Genomic DNA, 15,325 nt, shown 5'->3' on the forward strand with positions numbered 1-15,325 from the left:
CATGGAAGGTCTTAATAGCTAACCAAGTTGATGATGACAACTTTAAGACCAGTTGGCCTCAAAGCATCAGAGTTGTAAACCTTTTTATGAATTCTTGTTCAAGAAATGTAAGTATTTCTCTAGGTTTTTCTAAGCATTCTGATTTTCAGTAAAGTTCAATTTCAGCTCAACTGAAGATCCAGCTTCAATTAAAGTAAATGACAGGTAAAATATCTTATTTCTAAGATAAAAACTGTAGTAAATAATTTTTGAGGCTAGACTAGATGATCTTCAGAGGCCCCTTCTAAACAATCTCTCCATGATTCCATATATAAGTTTATCATGCTCTGTGGAGGGTGATCCTGCTATAAGAAAGCTGAAAAATCTATTATCCATAGAAATGACAGCTTCATATGCCAAGCACAATAAGTCTTAAAAAAAAGGAAAAAAATAGTTGAATGCATATTCTTACTGTTTAGCTAGGTTTTCTCCTGCAAAATCCCTAGGAGTAAACACTCTAAAATAACCTTCATGTTAGAAATCAGAAACAGCTTCCTCCCCCCCCCCATTAACTCTTTATACTATGTAATCTGTTTGTTTTGATGAAGTTGTAAAAAGATTAAAGCATTTTCAAATGATCTGGTACTTCATCCCTCTGAACCCCGGCCTCTGCAAGAAGATGCTGGAGCTACACAGCAGCACAGCGTGTACCTCTTGGACAGTCACATCACAGTGGCCACAGCTGCTGACCTTTCTGGTACGACACTGTCCCTTCCTCTGAGCGAACACAGTTTGAGGGTATGGCTAGACGTCAGTAAAAGAAAGGGATAAACAGACTGCTTTTTGGGGTTACAGCTAGACCCTTCCTTCTTCCCTGCTTTGAAAGTGTACTGTGAACATTCGCATCCACTGCTGTTTGAAAATATAAGTATGATAGAATTAACATTATTTCTAATTACCTGAGTGTGAGTAGGTGGAATGTTTCTTCTGCCATAAATTCCCAGCAGAGAATCCTTCGCCAGGGAAATGTTAAATTTCAGGTACATGGGGTGATGTATAGTAATCTGAAAGCGCCAGAATAAACCAGGGGGGATTGTCTGCATAACTTGGGCTCCAATCTCAACTTCTCCTGTGTCTATGGCCCGTCCCCTCTGAAACACTAATTTTCCAGAAACAAACAAAACAATCAGTTGCGTATTCATGGTGGGTGAAGATAATAGGTCACGAGGTATAAACATGCCTTCGAAATATGAGAATATATTTAAAACCACCTCTAATTGGAGGGCGTTTCACTGAAACCATTGCATTTTATTATTCAACTGGTTGAAAAAGACAAACTTGCATGCAGTCATGCAGTAGTTACAACAGGCATCACAGTGCATTTTTGCCCTGGAAATCTTGGAATGCTTTACTGAATATAAAAAGGTAGAAGTGCTGCTGCGTAAACCACGGTCTTTACCTATCAGCTATGCAAACAAAACCCATTCAACTGAGAACACATAGAGAGAAGGCAGCGGGAGAGCTTCCTCTGGCACGTATTTCGGACTACTGCTGAACGGGCATTGCATAAGCTACACAAATGGACACCAGTGAGGACAGAATATCCATCAAACCTGGTAGGTCGGAGCCCATGTCCAAAGCCTAGATTTTGATTAATCACCATTCCTAATGATTTTATTATAGTAGTTATAATCTTGTCCTGGAGAAATAAAGGACATCTGTTTTGGCTTGGGCTTTCTGCATGAAAGCATTGCAGGGGCAAGAGGATAGGGATAGGCAATCTAAGGAGAAAACTGGCATAATTTTGTAATGCCTAACAATAAATTTGCAGACATCTACAGTATGTAACTTCACACATGGGTATGAGAGAGCTGAAATAGAAAGGGAAATGGAATGCAAAAAGAAGACATTGCCAAACCAAATTGGAGCTGGCTTGCTTTGCTGGCTTCTATCACCATCTTTGTGTATTTTAATGCCTGTCTGTGATCAGCATCATGACATGCTGCAAATCACAGACCAAATCCTGCTAACATCTGAGCTAATTCCATTGTAAGTTTTGCAAAACTCTAAATTGCATCTCCATACCTTCTCTCAACTAGAAAAAAAAATCAGGACAGTATGCTGCATCAGAGAAAAAGAAGAAGATTGAATTCAGCAGCCATATCCATTTATGTTTCACTTCATTCCAGTATCACAGTGAACGATAAAGAGGAGCAATCAAAGTGACTGGAGCCTCACCTTTTACAATAATGCATATAAATATCTAATGCAACATAATGTACATGAAATTTTATAAATTTCCATTGGAAATGGAAACAGCAGTAGCAAAGCTAGGACCAGCTTCTTCCTGAACATATTAATAACAAAGATCCTCGGTGGGATCTTACATAGGCTTTAACTAGTGTAGGAAGTACTTAGCAGTCTTAATGAATAGAGATTTAATTTACAGGGCAGGAGCAATTCTCAGGGTACTGGATCTTCCAGCTTTATGGCTGCTTTGTGTCACCAAGCCTACAGCAAGAACTAGGAGCTGACTTTTAACACTTTAAAACATAAAAGCATCTATTTTTAGAGCACAGAACTTGTAATCTAATACTCTAAAAATACACCTGCTATTTAGCTCATGAGTTAAAATATTTCCAAATTGCTGCTTTAACAATGTTCAAGGTGAGACTACTTCTGTCCAATTTGCTTCATGGAAAAAATCTTGAATGTTGAGTTTCGAAGAGAATTAAACTTCCTATGTTGGGCAACAAAAGCGGATCCTTTCCCACCCCAACCCATATAAGATCCTACTTGGCTGATGTAAATTTAAAAACCTTTTCCCCTATTTCCAGTACTCCAGAGATATTAAATCTTAATGATTCTTTGCAAGCAATTACCCTGGGTTAAGTAAAACACTAAGGAACTTTTTGGTGATATTGACACATAGTAATTAATGTGATTCAATTACAAGACGGTAGAGCACTAAGTAAAAAGTCAAGGATACAGTATAATTTTGGAAATTATGGCATTATTGGTCTGTGTTCAAGGTCCTTTAAAATACAGTAACTGCTTCTTAAATTTGTTGAAGTGAGAAGGCCTGTTTCTCCACTGAAAATAAAAAGCATTGTGTCTTTAGTCAGGGAGTATTTTCACTAATTGATGTTATCTAATTATGCTGAATGCCATGTTAGTGTTGCTAGTCTCAAAAACAATGTATCTCTGAGTTTGTCCACATTTAGCTGAAAATGCCTTTGTTTTAGTAATAATTGTATGTAATCCTTTAAAAAACAGGTGTACTTAGATTTACTTTTATCTCATTACACAGGAAAGAAGTGCATGCTGCAGTTAACAATGGTAACAGGAAAACATGTATATTATCTACCACCTACTGAAAGTATGTAGTTGCAGCATCTCTACCTTTCAAACAACGTTTTTTTCAGACAACCATACAGCATGAAAAGGCTACTGTTAAGAGCTGTGTCTGAAGTGCATGTTTTCATATTCACTGAGCCACAGTGCCTTCTTTATAGAAGAAGAATTTAGCCTGTTTCTATGCTTAATTGAACTAAGCAGGTATTTGGCTGTACAAAAAAACATCTGAAGATACACTATTCACAGACTATCCTTGTATACTTCCTTGCTCTTTCTTGACAAGTCTGAAATAAGCTTTAAAAATTACAGTGCTGCAATACAAGTTCTGTTCTTGTTCTAAAAAGCATCTCTCATAACAATGTTTTTCTTGTGACAAAGTATCATTTAATTATCTATATTCAATTCCTTGTACAGCTCCCAGTCTTGCCGACTGGTATTAATTCTTCCCTATTCTTCCTAAGCACTTTCCTTGCAAGTCTAAAACAGAACATACATTCCTAATCACAGGTTTCTTTTGGCTTCAAGAAAGTAAAACTCTGAACAGCGTGGTGCCAATTATCTTAAAAAGAAAGTACCCATATGATGATTATTACTGATCCTGAAACAATCAATTTCCTTGTACTCCCCTGGTAAATACCAGCATCAATAGGATATCTGAGTTTTTAATCACATTACTACATATTAAAATGTTAACTCATAGCCATGGGTCAGTGTGTTATAAAATGTCTTCTTAAAGAAATCTGACTTGCTCGTTTGTAAACTTGATTTTCATTAAAAGATTAGTTAAAAGATATACTTTGAAAGTCTGGAAAAGCATTCTGTGATGCTGCATTGAGCTAGGAAAATGGGAGGCAGTAGTTATTTATCCTGTGAAATCACATCAGATGATTCAAGTTTACAGGCAAAGCATCAACTTTCTGTGCTATCCTGCTGTAGTGAAAGGAGTTGCCTGTTTCCAAATCATCCTTCCTAGCACATCTACATGGAGAATTTGGTACGAGCACTGGGAATAAAATTAGTGTTATATATGAAAAGTGCTGGAAAGAAATAAAATCAGCAAAAATTAGCCATGGCCAGACCATGCAAGTAGTAATGCCTAGTACTAAGCCCACATGATTTTTCTTGTGTTTTCTGGAGTGTACGCTCCTCATTAGCATACACTCTCACTCCCAAAAGGTGAAAGGGGACAAGTGGGACAATAGACTAGCTATATTCAAAACTGACCTCTGAAACTGCTGGATAAACCCTCAGTGATGTGGCTCTGCTGCCAGAGCCCTCCATGCTTTAGTGTTGTGGAGGAATTGTGTAGCTACACAAGACGTTGGGATTGCCTGGGGCAAGGCAATACTTTGCTTTTTTTACCCACTACCTTGAGTCTCTATTGACTCATATATTATTTTCTCTGTTTTCAGGCAGCGTATTTTTAAGGTTTTTGATGTTTTTCCCGCACATCCTCCTTTGGAAGCCAAACGCTTTGGAAAAACTTTTATTAAATCTGTAATATATTGACAAAATGATTTAATGCAGTTGAGAAGAACTATTTGAGTTATTTTTCCGTGGTGCACCAGGACAAAAATACAGAAGTGTATAAAAATTTTTCTACAAGTCACTACCAATCTATTCTAAGGGAAAAAATAATGGATCATTGTCTCCTTACATATATTTATATTGCTCATTTATCTAATATGATCTTCATCCAGTTGTGCCACATTGATTTGTAAGACTATTTGTGTGAGATGTAATCTTCCTTCTGGAGGGACTGGTACAACAATGTTCCACCTGGTCTCATATAATAAGTAATAGATCTTACCTGGCATACACAAAATCCAATCACTGCTCTGCTCTGAAATTTGAAAACTCTGGAAATCTCTTATCATTGCAGAGCTCTCAGTACAATTTTACCTTCCTCCTAATAACTGGAATGACTAGGATTCATATTCTACTCCCATTCACTTTTCTCTGATCTAATCTGATGTATCCAGTTTTTCTGAGTATCATAAAAAGAAACAGGAGGTCCATCTGCTTCTTAAGAGTCAGAAAGCATCACCATGGTGGCCAACGGGAAGCATGGGCCAGCGCTTGTAACTAATATTGGAGTAGGTGATCTAATAACATTAAATGACAGGACTTGAGAGAAAGAAATTGCGCATCTTCGAGACGGTGCTGCTGTGTTTCACACTCCCAGCTGCACAGCCCTCTCCTTTCCTATGCCAGCTCTGGCAGTTCTCTGCCCCTTCAAAAGAGCCGATTCACATTCACATTTTTTAAGGAAGTAATCTTCTGCTGCCATAGTGAACTGACGTGTCTCTGTCATGCATGAGACAGTGCCTGCAGTGGGCACAGGGCTGCAGGAGCTGCACAGGGAGAGTGGGGCTGAGCAGGACTGTCCCCACAGCAGCAGGACTGTGACCCTGGCAGAAGGGAGCTGCCGGACTGGCACAGGCTCTTTGTGAAACCTCAGTAGATTCCTGCGAGCTGATTCACTATGACTGGTGAAGCCAGGATGCTGTAATTTTAGCTTATGCCTTCAAGAACTGGATGCCTTTAAAAGCATTAAGATTTCTACCCCTCTGCATATTCTGACATGTCAGTACAAAGGGTTTCACTTTGCCTAAGATGACTTTGGTCAGCAAGACAGGCACAGCACCAAGCCCTCTGCATGAATTGAACAAGGACAACACAGTCTCACCTTCCCTGTCTTAAGATAGAAGCCAAATGCTCTAATCTCTCTTCTCTCACAAAAGAAGGGCAATTATTTTGCTCTTGAACATTACCTTCCTAATGGCTTAGGTGGGTTGCTAATCTTAGTAAGAGTTCTGCTAAAACAAGCAATCTGGTTATGGGCTTTTCATACCTGTTTTAAAATTATACTAGAAAAGATAAAACCTGTACTCAAAATACTGTCAAACTGTACCAAATACAGAATCTGATCCATAGTAATGTTTAAATATTTTTAATCTGTCTTCTCATTCACACGTACCTTTTTTTTCCGTTTTATCAGAAACTTTTCCTCCGATCGGTGAGTATGTAGTATCCATGGATTCTGTTGCTTTATTTCCTTTGCTAACTCCATTTTCATATAGCTGCCCTTCAACAGGCTGGAGTTGCCAGGTTAAACCAAACAAGTGTACTGCTGCAAAAAAATGAAGACTAATTAATTGATAAACTACAGCACCTTCAGTCAGGCTAAGAAAGAATGCTATGACCCAGTTTCTGCGAAGTTGAGTATTACTTCATTCTGTTAGTAATAAATCAGAATTTCAAGGGGTCTAATGAGCAATTTACTATTTTACCTTAAAACTCAACGTTTAATTAGCTTCCACACTTTCTTTTGGAGCTCAGCCAGGTCAGGGTGATGAATTTCTACAGCAATTAATGGAAATACTTGCATTTAAAAGGGTAACAGTTGAATGGATTTAGTATTTTGTGACAGCTTCTAATGCTACATCAATGCTGTCCCTCAGCTTTCAGCTGTCAAAGAGCTCAGAGTTTGTTGATTAAAGCACTGACACCAAGTAAAACCTCTCACCTTTTGAACCCAGTTATAAGTGAAACTGTGCCCATTGCATTCCCAAATCTTTTCACTTAGGTTAAACATTAGTAAAAACACTGACTCCATAGATTTACTCTAGAATTACACCGCAGATAAAAAAACTGGCTCTAGATCTAAAATATATGCAACTATTCTACAATACACATTAACAGAAATATAGTTGTTATTTATGTATGCACTGGGAATGAATACTAAATGAACCCTTTTATGAAGTTATGAACTATCTTTTTCACCATACATGGGGGCTGCCTACTCCACTTTTCGTACAAAGCCATTCACTTTTTCTGCTTTCCTTTCTCTTGTTTCTGATCTGAGGCGTCGAAGGATGATAGAAGAAAAAGCTACAGAGGATCTTATTTTAAGCATAATATGATAGTACTGCAGTCATTCGAGGCAATTACCTAGGTCTTACTGAGGAGGGCAAATTCTTCCAAGGAAGAGGTTGCCTTAACATTGAAGTAACTCAGCAGGGAGGACTGATGACCCACTAAAATATGGATTGAGGATACCCCCTACAGAGGAGCTGAAATTGTCACATAAAGAGCAAATCATGAGTAGCAGCCTCCTTAGCCACATGCAGCAATTTGCACTGAGTAGGATCTGCCCACAGTGGGACCACAAAAGGCAATATATTTGCTCTTCCTGAATCATGTAGGAACCTCGGAGACTTGCAGGAGAAGTAAGTGTGATCTAGAATGGGTCTTGCACTTAGAAAGTACATTGTTTTCTTTTACACTTGCACATACTTAAAGGGAAAAATCTCACTACAAACTGGAAACCTAGAGTCCATTATCCATTTTCTATGTGTTTGCTCACAAGCCTCCCTTGCATGCTGAAAAGTTAAACTGTAAAGCAAAACCCCATTCCTTCAATGGGTTCCTGGCAAGGGCTTGCCAAAACAACCACAGGAATGCAAAGCTGCCAATCTAAAATCATTAATTACGGATCTGTGCACTCCTGGATGACCCAGCCATGGATATATGATCCAAATCAAGCAAATGAGAGCATTTCTATTGTATTAGTGAGGTGACAGTATTTGTCATACATTTAAGTTTTTTATATTGGTATCAGGAGAAGAGAGTCAAACTTACTGAATTCTCAAACCACTGCTTCACCATCAGATCTGGGCTCTGAAGAAGCACCACTGGACAGTAAATTCCCACTCTCCAGAAGAGATATTAGAAGCTTACACCAGTGTTAGCGGCAAGATCTCAAGCCAGCGACTTGCCTGGGTTGCTTCGTATTCCATGGACTTGAAATCATCATGGGACCATGCTAAAACTTTGAAAAAGGTCTTGCAAAGATGACGAAGACCTAAGTTCTGATCTTTGAGCTTATTAATGCAAGACACATTACTTCTACATACAGAAGGTACAATAAAAATCAACATGCCTTGACATCTCTAGAGCAGGCAGCTCTTGCTCCTGGCTTGAGGTTCTGGACATTATTATGATTTAAAACAACAAAAAAGAACAAAGTAAAATAGGATTGGTAACTAATGTATATACATTTCATTTATACTAATGCAAATAATTGTCAGCACTTGAAACAGTTCAACACTAGATGTAAAACATAACTGCGCATATCAATATGCTTTTAATGATTATAGAAAGATGAATGTAATTCAGTTGCTTTCTTACGCTGTTTCCATTGCTGCTGTTATTAATTTCCCAAGACAGCATTTGCATGTGCTGCAGAGGCTACATCATAAAGCATGGACTGAATATGTAATGTACCTTTTTTCCTTACTATATGTCTTTTCCAGATTACACACACCATGCATTTTGTCATCCATTTGCACCAATTTGAATAGTTTGCTTGCTTTGTCTTCCTTCAGGCTAGGGAAGTGCTGTTGTTTTTATAGTTCATGCCAAAGCTTGGCAAGCTAGCAAAACTGTTTGTATATATGTTTGACACTCAGTTTCCTGCCTAAGAAACACCAACTGTATTGTAGAGATGATGGTCTCTGCCAGCCTTGGACTTCTAGTCCGTGGAGATGACATGGGATGCTTGTAGATCAGCTTCATGTCAACATGCAAGAGCAAGTGTTTGAACAACAAAGCACATTGCTATGAAAATAAGGTCTACTTGAATTAAACTGAATGACTTCTGTCACTGCAGAAAGAAAATCTTGCAATCTTAATATCAATCTGATTTTCATTTCATTAGCTATAGCTCTTGAGAAATTACCTTCAGATCCAGGTATCACTCCGGTAATAACCAGACCACACACACTAGTAAAGGCATTAGTTCTTAGATATACTTTTTTCAGAAGTTAACTACAGGGAATAATAAATATTTATTTAGACATAGAGCCCTACCTTGCCCCTTCATTCTGTGTGATACTTTTCTTTTACCTAGGGTATACATAATCCCTACAAACCCTGTGTTTCCTACAACATATGTTTCATGTTTTAAATATACAGACATTTCACCAAATAATATTAAATAAAACTTTCAAATCTTTCTCTCTCAAATGTCTTTAGAAATAAGTAGGCACGTACTGAATCTCATTAAAATCCTTAAAAGAACTTCTCTCTTTGATTTTTCCAGTGGATTTCTGGCTTTTCCTTTTCCCCTTTTACACAAAGGAGCACAGAAAATGCTGTGAAATTCAACAGTGGGCCACAATGTCATTTCCCACAGCACAAATGCATTTGTTAAGATTCTCAGCTGTATTTCCCATGTGTAGTGCCCAGGTATTAGACTCTACTCCACAAACCAAGTAAAAGATAACATCATCACTCTGTTCAACTTAGGACCGGGCTGGGTAAAAAGGAGGGAGATTCACTTTCTGATGAAGGTCTCTGCCCTTTCCTCAAAGTTCAGCCTTCCAGACTGATGTTTACACAAAAAGATCTCGACTGCAGTACTTTTGAGGGCTGGCTGCTGACTAACAGTACCAAACCCCACCATTATGACTAAAGATGCATTATCGGATGCAGCTGAAGTTCCAAAAGCACACAAAAAACAGCCTTTTAGGTTTGATGACCACACTGCTATTACAGAAAAAGCAAAAGCTACTTTGGCTCTGCCTACTTGTTATTCCAGAAAAATTCTGCAAGCAGATACCCCGTATTTTTCAGCACCTAAAATACCTTGGCTATTGGTAGGATGCGCAAAGTCATTGGTGAACTGCTACAGTTTCAAGCAAAAATCAAGGACTACCAGGCAAGTGGAGATTGAACAGCTTGTTAGCAGCATCAGTATGCTTCATAATCGCAAAATTTGTACCTTCAGTTAGGTGGGGCTGCTGTGAGTCACCAGCATCATCAGCCCATAACATCCCCTCATCTTGGCCGAACTGAACCTCTTGTCTAGAAACTGAGTGCTAATATTCTCCCTGCTGGTAGCAACTGCGCTTCTTTACCTGGCATTCTTGAACTTCCAACTTGATTTTTCTGTTTCCTTGGATCTTCCATCCTACTGAAAAGCTCATCTGAAAAGATATTCTTTCTTGGCTTGCTTGAACCTCAAATATATTCCCCCCTCTATCATTACATTATTTCTTTGCTTTGTGTTATTTATGAGTTGCACTCTGCCACGAGCAGAGTTGTACATTGCTTTCACTGAGGTGATCTAAGGCAGGCAAATATATCTGAAGGCAAAATTCTACCTTCTTTGCATAATGTTTGGAGATAGAGCTTATACAATGGATGCCACTGTCCTTATATTTCAGTTATATTTTATTAGATAGCCCTGTTTAATTCAAAGTTTCAGATAAAATTATAACACAAAAGTGGTCAAACACTTTTTTCTTGTTTTTCTTTCAACATGCATTATGGATGTTATTTCAGATGCTAAGTTTGGAGGAGTCTGCAGTCAGTGAAGCTAAAGAGACTCGAGGATGCCACATGATTATGGTGAAGCTAAACTTCTTCCTTGGTCACCCTGCCATGGCCAGGCTGCATGGTGGAGGTGCTCAGGGTATCTTTAAATGACCTCTCTCTCAAATACAGAAGATTCTACTCATAGTACAGGGCTTTTCTTGGCTAATTTACTATGCTTCTTAGGTAAAAAATAATTATTAGGTATAAACCAGATACTTGCAGAAGAAGATAAAATAAAGGCCTATATCTTCTACCTTTCTCATAAATTTCCTTCACAGAACAAAGACATGAAAGGCCAGTGTGACTTTATGCTAAGGGATTTTCTCAACCCAGAGGCAGGTTTTTGGTTGCTTCACATTACCGCTGTAAGTGAAACCAGTTGGGCCCTGTTCGGAAGCAAAACGTGGGTCTTTACCTCTGAAGTAAATGGCCAGATTGCTTATTTTGTTCAACAATTAAATACAACAAACCAACAATTCCAGAGAAACTAACTCAGTCCCCCCAATTCTGCAGCATACTCGAGTAAATATTCACAAATATATAAGCTTTTTTTTCAGAACTTGCTTTGTAAACTGGATTAACCCACCATCTGCTATGAAGCCAATGATCTAATTTAATTTATTCTTATCTACCTTCTGTGTAAGCACAGCTTGTCAACTCCTGTGCTACACGTTTGGCAGAATATGAATAAGAGGCTTGGCTCCAGTGCAAAAGAGACTCTCAGTAGTGGGGAGATGTCAAAAAAGTCCTGTGCAGTAAGTACTTATCAAGCCACAAGACGAACTTCAGAGGACAAAAATCCTACAAATGTGAAGTCTCTCCAAATTGCTGACCTCCACTAAAGGCTTTTGTTTAGCTGTTTCCAGTTATTTTACAAAATCTCAGTAGATCATTCCCCTGAAGCTTAGACTTTAGAAGAGCTGTAGTAGAATGTATATCAGCAGCTGACTATTTTTTTCTGCACCTGCTCTGACCAAGTGCCAGAAAAGTATTTATTTTCCATAACTGCTAGCAGGTTCTGCTTATAAAACTGGATTTCACTGTGGCATGAAGCCATGGCTGCATCAGTGCCTCAGTTCTGTAAAGGTGCTATAAAGGTGAAGCAATGTGAAAATACCTGAACACAAATAAGAATCAGAATCAAAGTTTAGATCCTGATCGGCGGGAGAGATGTTCTTCTTTTGTAAACTCATTTTGAAATAAAATGCTAGATCCTTCTGCTCTAAACAAATTTGAGGCAGTTAATATTTGATTCAGTCTTAAGAATTCATTTTTTTTTTTTAAAATCCATATTGAACTGATAAATTATTTTCGACCATGTATGGCCTTTCATGAAAGAAGGATTTTTCCACATATTTGTTATAGCCATCCTGACTCTCAAGCACTGCCCTCTTTGTCAAGTGGTCTTCTCTTTATACCTAACATTTTTATACCTGAGAATAGAAATACCCCCTCTCCTGCAGTCCTGCCACTGGGATGTATAATGACTAGTCTGTTTTCATTTTTCATTACTAAGTCATACGTTAGATTTAGGAACAAAGAAAACCTAATCTAGATTTCTAGTTCTCAGAGTTAAGGATTTCTATTTTATAATGTATAAAGCTAGGTAACCAATATCATAAGTCTATGCACTGAGATACATATGTCCTTAAAATTTGGCCTGGCCTTTCCCAGTGTTGAGACCATCACTCCTCTACTTTGTGCACAGTGTGAGAAATGAAAGGTCACAATGGCAGACAGCAGAGGGGTTTTAATTTCCTCACCCTCTGTATGAATATAATTTAAGACCCAACACCCATCTCCAGTGCATACTCATAAATAGTGATAATATCATGAAGGATAGGGACAACTTCATATTCATACTTGAGAATTCATTTGTATATAAAATAGTCATTTTGTAGTCAGGGATGGTTAAATCTAAGAACATGGGATGCAATTTTCAGAGGCACTGAACATTTGCATCTCCTGCTGAAATCAATAGGAACCGTAGGAGTTCAGCACCTTTGATCAATAGGACCAGTAATTTGCAAGTCCAAATCAGCTGCTGATAAAATGGCAAGGTATCATGGAAGAAAAATCCTACTTACTAATAGGCTAAAAATAACTGACTAGATGAGCAGCCACATCAAACATTGTATTGTACTTAAAGAAAATGGTGTGCTGTTGAAAAATTACAGAAAAAATATTCTATCTCTTGTGTATGCCTTGCTTACTCTTTAATTTCTGGTCAAATTTCTTCTTTAATTGTTGTTAGCTTCTTAGGTTTTTTTACCTCTAATTACCTTTAACCTCTAATTACAATGAGGTTATTTGCTATACCATTCTGCAATGCTAGCCTATTTTATACTCCTTATAGCAACACAGACCAATGGACGAACAGAAAGGCACAACTATTGACTGCATTGAATGAAACCGGTATGTTCTTGTCTTTCATGTGATAATTTAGAATCTATGTTATAGCCTTTGGACATCCGTATGTATAGTGTCTTCTAGTCCTCATCCTACTTATCAGATAAAATAAACTATTTTTAAAATATTAGAGAAATGTCAGTTTTCATTTCCACACTGTCCTTTTGCAAGGTACGATCCCTGTAAGTACTACTACTGGTGACACAGATCCAGCTCAGTCCTTTCAAACACCTCATGCCAGAGAAATATACCTCAACACATAGCCAGGGATTTAGCCATTTCTGTTTTACAAACAAAAAATAGAAAACTTTAAGGTAACTCAATTTCAAAAATTTTCCCTCAATATGGTTTGGTTTTTTTTTTAAATTTGAGCATTTATTTGCATAAATCTTTAAAACACACACAGCTCGTGTCCTCCAGACACGGAGACTGTCAGCAGGCAGATTTTGCCCATTTTACTTTGCTGTCTGAAGAGCAGATAACATATTTTCACTAGTCAGCCTTTTGCTCCACTGGCAATTTCACTCTGCCTTAACCAAAGGCTCTGCCCCCTTCCCACGGCCTCGGCCAGGGGTGGTGGGTGGCCCAATGGCTCGCCTGCCTTACTGCCCTCTTTGTAGGTAAATTCAAGCAATTGTGCCCCAGATTGCCATGAATGCATGACAGTTCTCAACGTATATGAAAGCACAGAAGAAAAATAAAAGCATATATGCCTTTATTTGGTAGAAAATAATTCAACACATTTACGCATGGAGACCAAAGAGCCACTTTGTGAAATGAGGGTTTTCTGGAGTAACTACTACGACTTTAGAAACTATTCACTGAAATTACTCCTGTTGAAGTGAAAATATGTGTTTTACTTGATAAACTAAATATTATGACTAAAGATTTTCAATAAATCAGCTGTTACACAACCATTTACAGGGTTCTATAATTTTCTTACTGTCCCTATAATAGTCAAATTTATTCCAGAAAAGACGAAATAATAAACATGGTGGTTATAAGCCAAAATGGAAACATGAAGAGAAAATATTTTAACTGACTAGTAGTTCAAAGGAAAGAAAATACAGAAGTATGTGTTTTCAAGTAAAAGCTTCTCTATTGAGTCTCACTGATAATAAGGAAAGACTGAAAAATAAAAGACCAAAAACATTTTGCTGCTTTAACTTTTGATTGAAAAAGAATTCACAGCTTAGAGCACTCTGGCACAGGTCTTAGTTTGTTACAAATATAAGAGCCACTTCTAAATTTTTCATCTGGCATAAGCTTTGGGTTTCCAAGTTTTGGGAATGTTCTGACTTGAGGCTGAGATTTGGGCCTATTTTTAACAGTAACATGTAGCTCATGCATCTAACAGCACTACAAGATATTTGAGAAAGCACATTTAAGTTATTAGATAAGGGAAAGAAAAAGCTTAATGTTAAATTTTGATCTGCATTCATTTGGCCTGAAATCACAGCTCATTACAAGTTAATGGAGACTATGTCATAAAATACAATGGGGCAAATAATTTTGCCTTTACATAGTCTCTCTTATTCTTCCAATAACAAACACTGAGTTGATCCCAGATTAACTTTGATCCTGAAATTAAAATGAGTTTTGTTGTGCAGTTTGGGCCCAAGTCTGTAGTCATTCCTGAGACATAACCGCCTCTGACTTGAAGGAAACCTGCCTGGAGGGAGGACTGAGGGACCTGAATCATTGTGAGCAATGAGAAAATACTTGGAGTGAATTTTAACTTCAGAGTCTTACGTACAGTCTGGTTTTGTATATTCAACTACTCTTATTTAAAAGATGCACATTTAAATTTTTGACATGAAAAGATATGCAAATATGAAACCCTACAGAGCAAGTGAACTTTGAAAATAGATCATATGCTATTATTCATACCTAACAAAAGGGAAAGAATGAAAATACCTGACTCATAGGAACAAACCATGAATGTATTCAAATATTTAACCAACCAGAAATGGGCAGCATGAATATTAATTTGGAATAAGCTACCTAATACTGCCTGAATCTTCAGGAAAGCTTATGAAAAATTTCTGGGGCAAACGAGCAAATAATGGCACCTTGGAAAATTCTCTGAATTAAAATTCCTGGTTCAGAGATTTATATTTTCCTATAGAAAACATAACTAGAAATAGGAATCATTGATAAAAAGCAAAGATATTTTCATTTTACCTATTTCTGTCCA

General features: G+C 37.7%; 1 protein-coding gene across 2 annotated transcripts in view; it reads right to left on the reverse strand.

Annotated features, from left to right (window-relative positions):
- TENM1 (teneurin transmembrane protein 1) overlaps nt 1–15,325 on the reverse strand; it is a 249,015-nt gene that overhangs the window by 128,365 nt on the left and 105,325 nt on the right. For both annotated transcript variants that reach the window (XM_074147706.1, XM_074147705.1), the window contains exons 5-6: nt 6,317–6,469; nt 939–1,138 (exon numbers count right to left, since the gene is read on the reverse strand). In XM_074147706.1, coding sequence (XP_074003807.1) covers nt 939–1,138; nt 6,317–6,469 — 353 coding nt within the window. The remainder of the gene's footprint in view (nt 1–938; nt 1,139–6,316; nt 6,470–15,325) is intronic.

The sequence above is a fragment of the Numenius arquata genome, chromosome 5 (genome assembly GCF_964106895.1).
Source record: "Numenius arquata chromosome 5, bNumArq3.hap1.1, whole genome shotgun sequence".
NCBI classification, from domain to species: Eukaryota; Metazoa; Chordata; class Aves; order Charadriiformes; family Scolopacidae; genus Numenius; species Numenius arquata.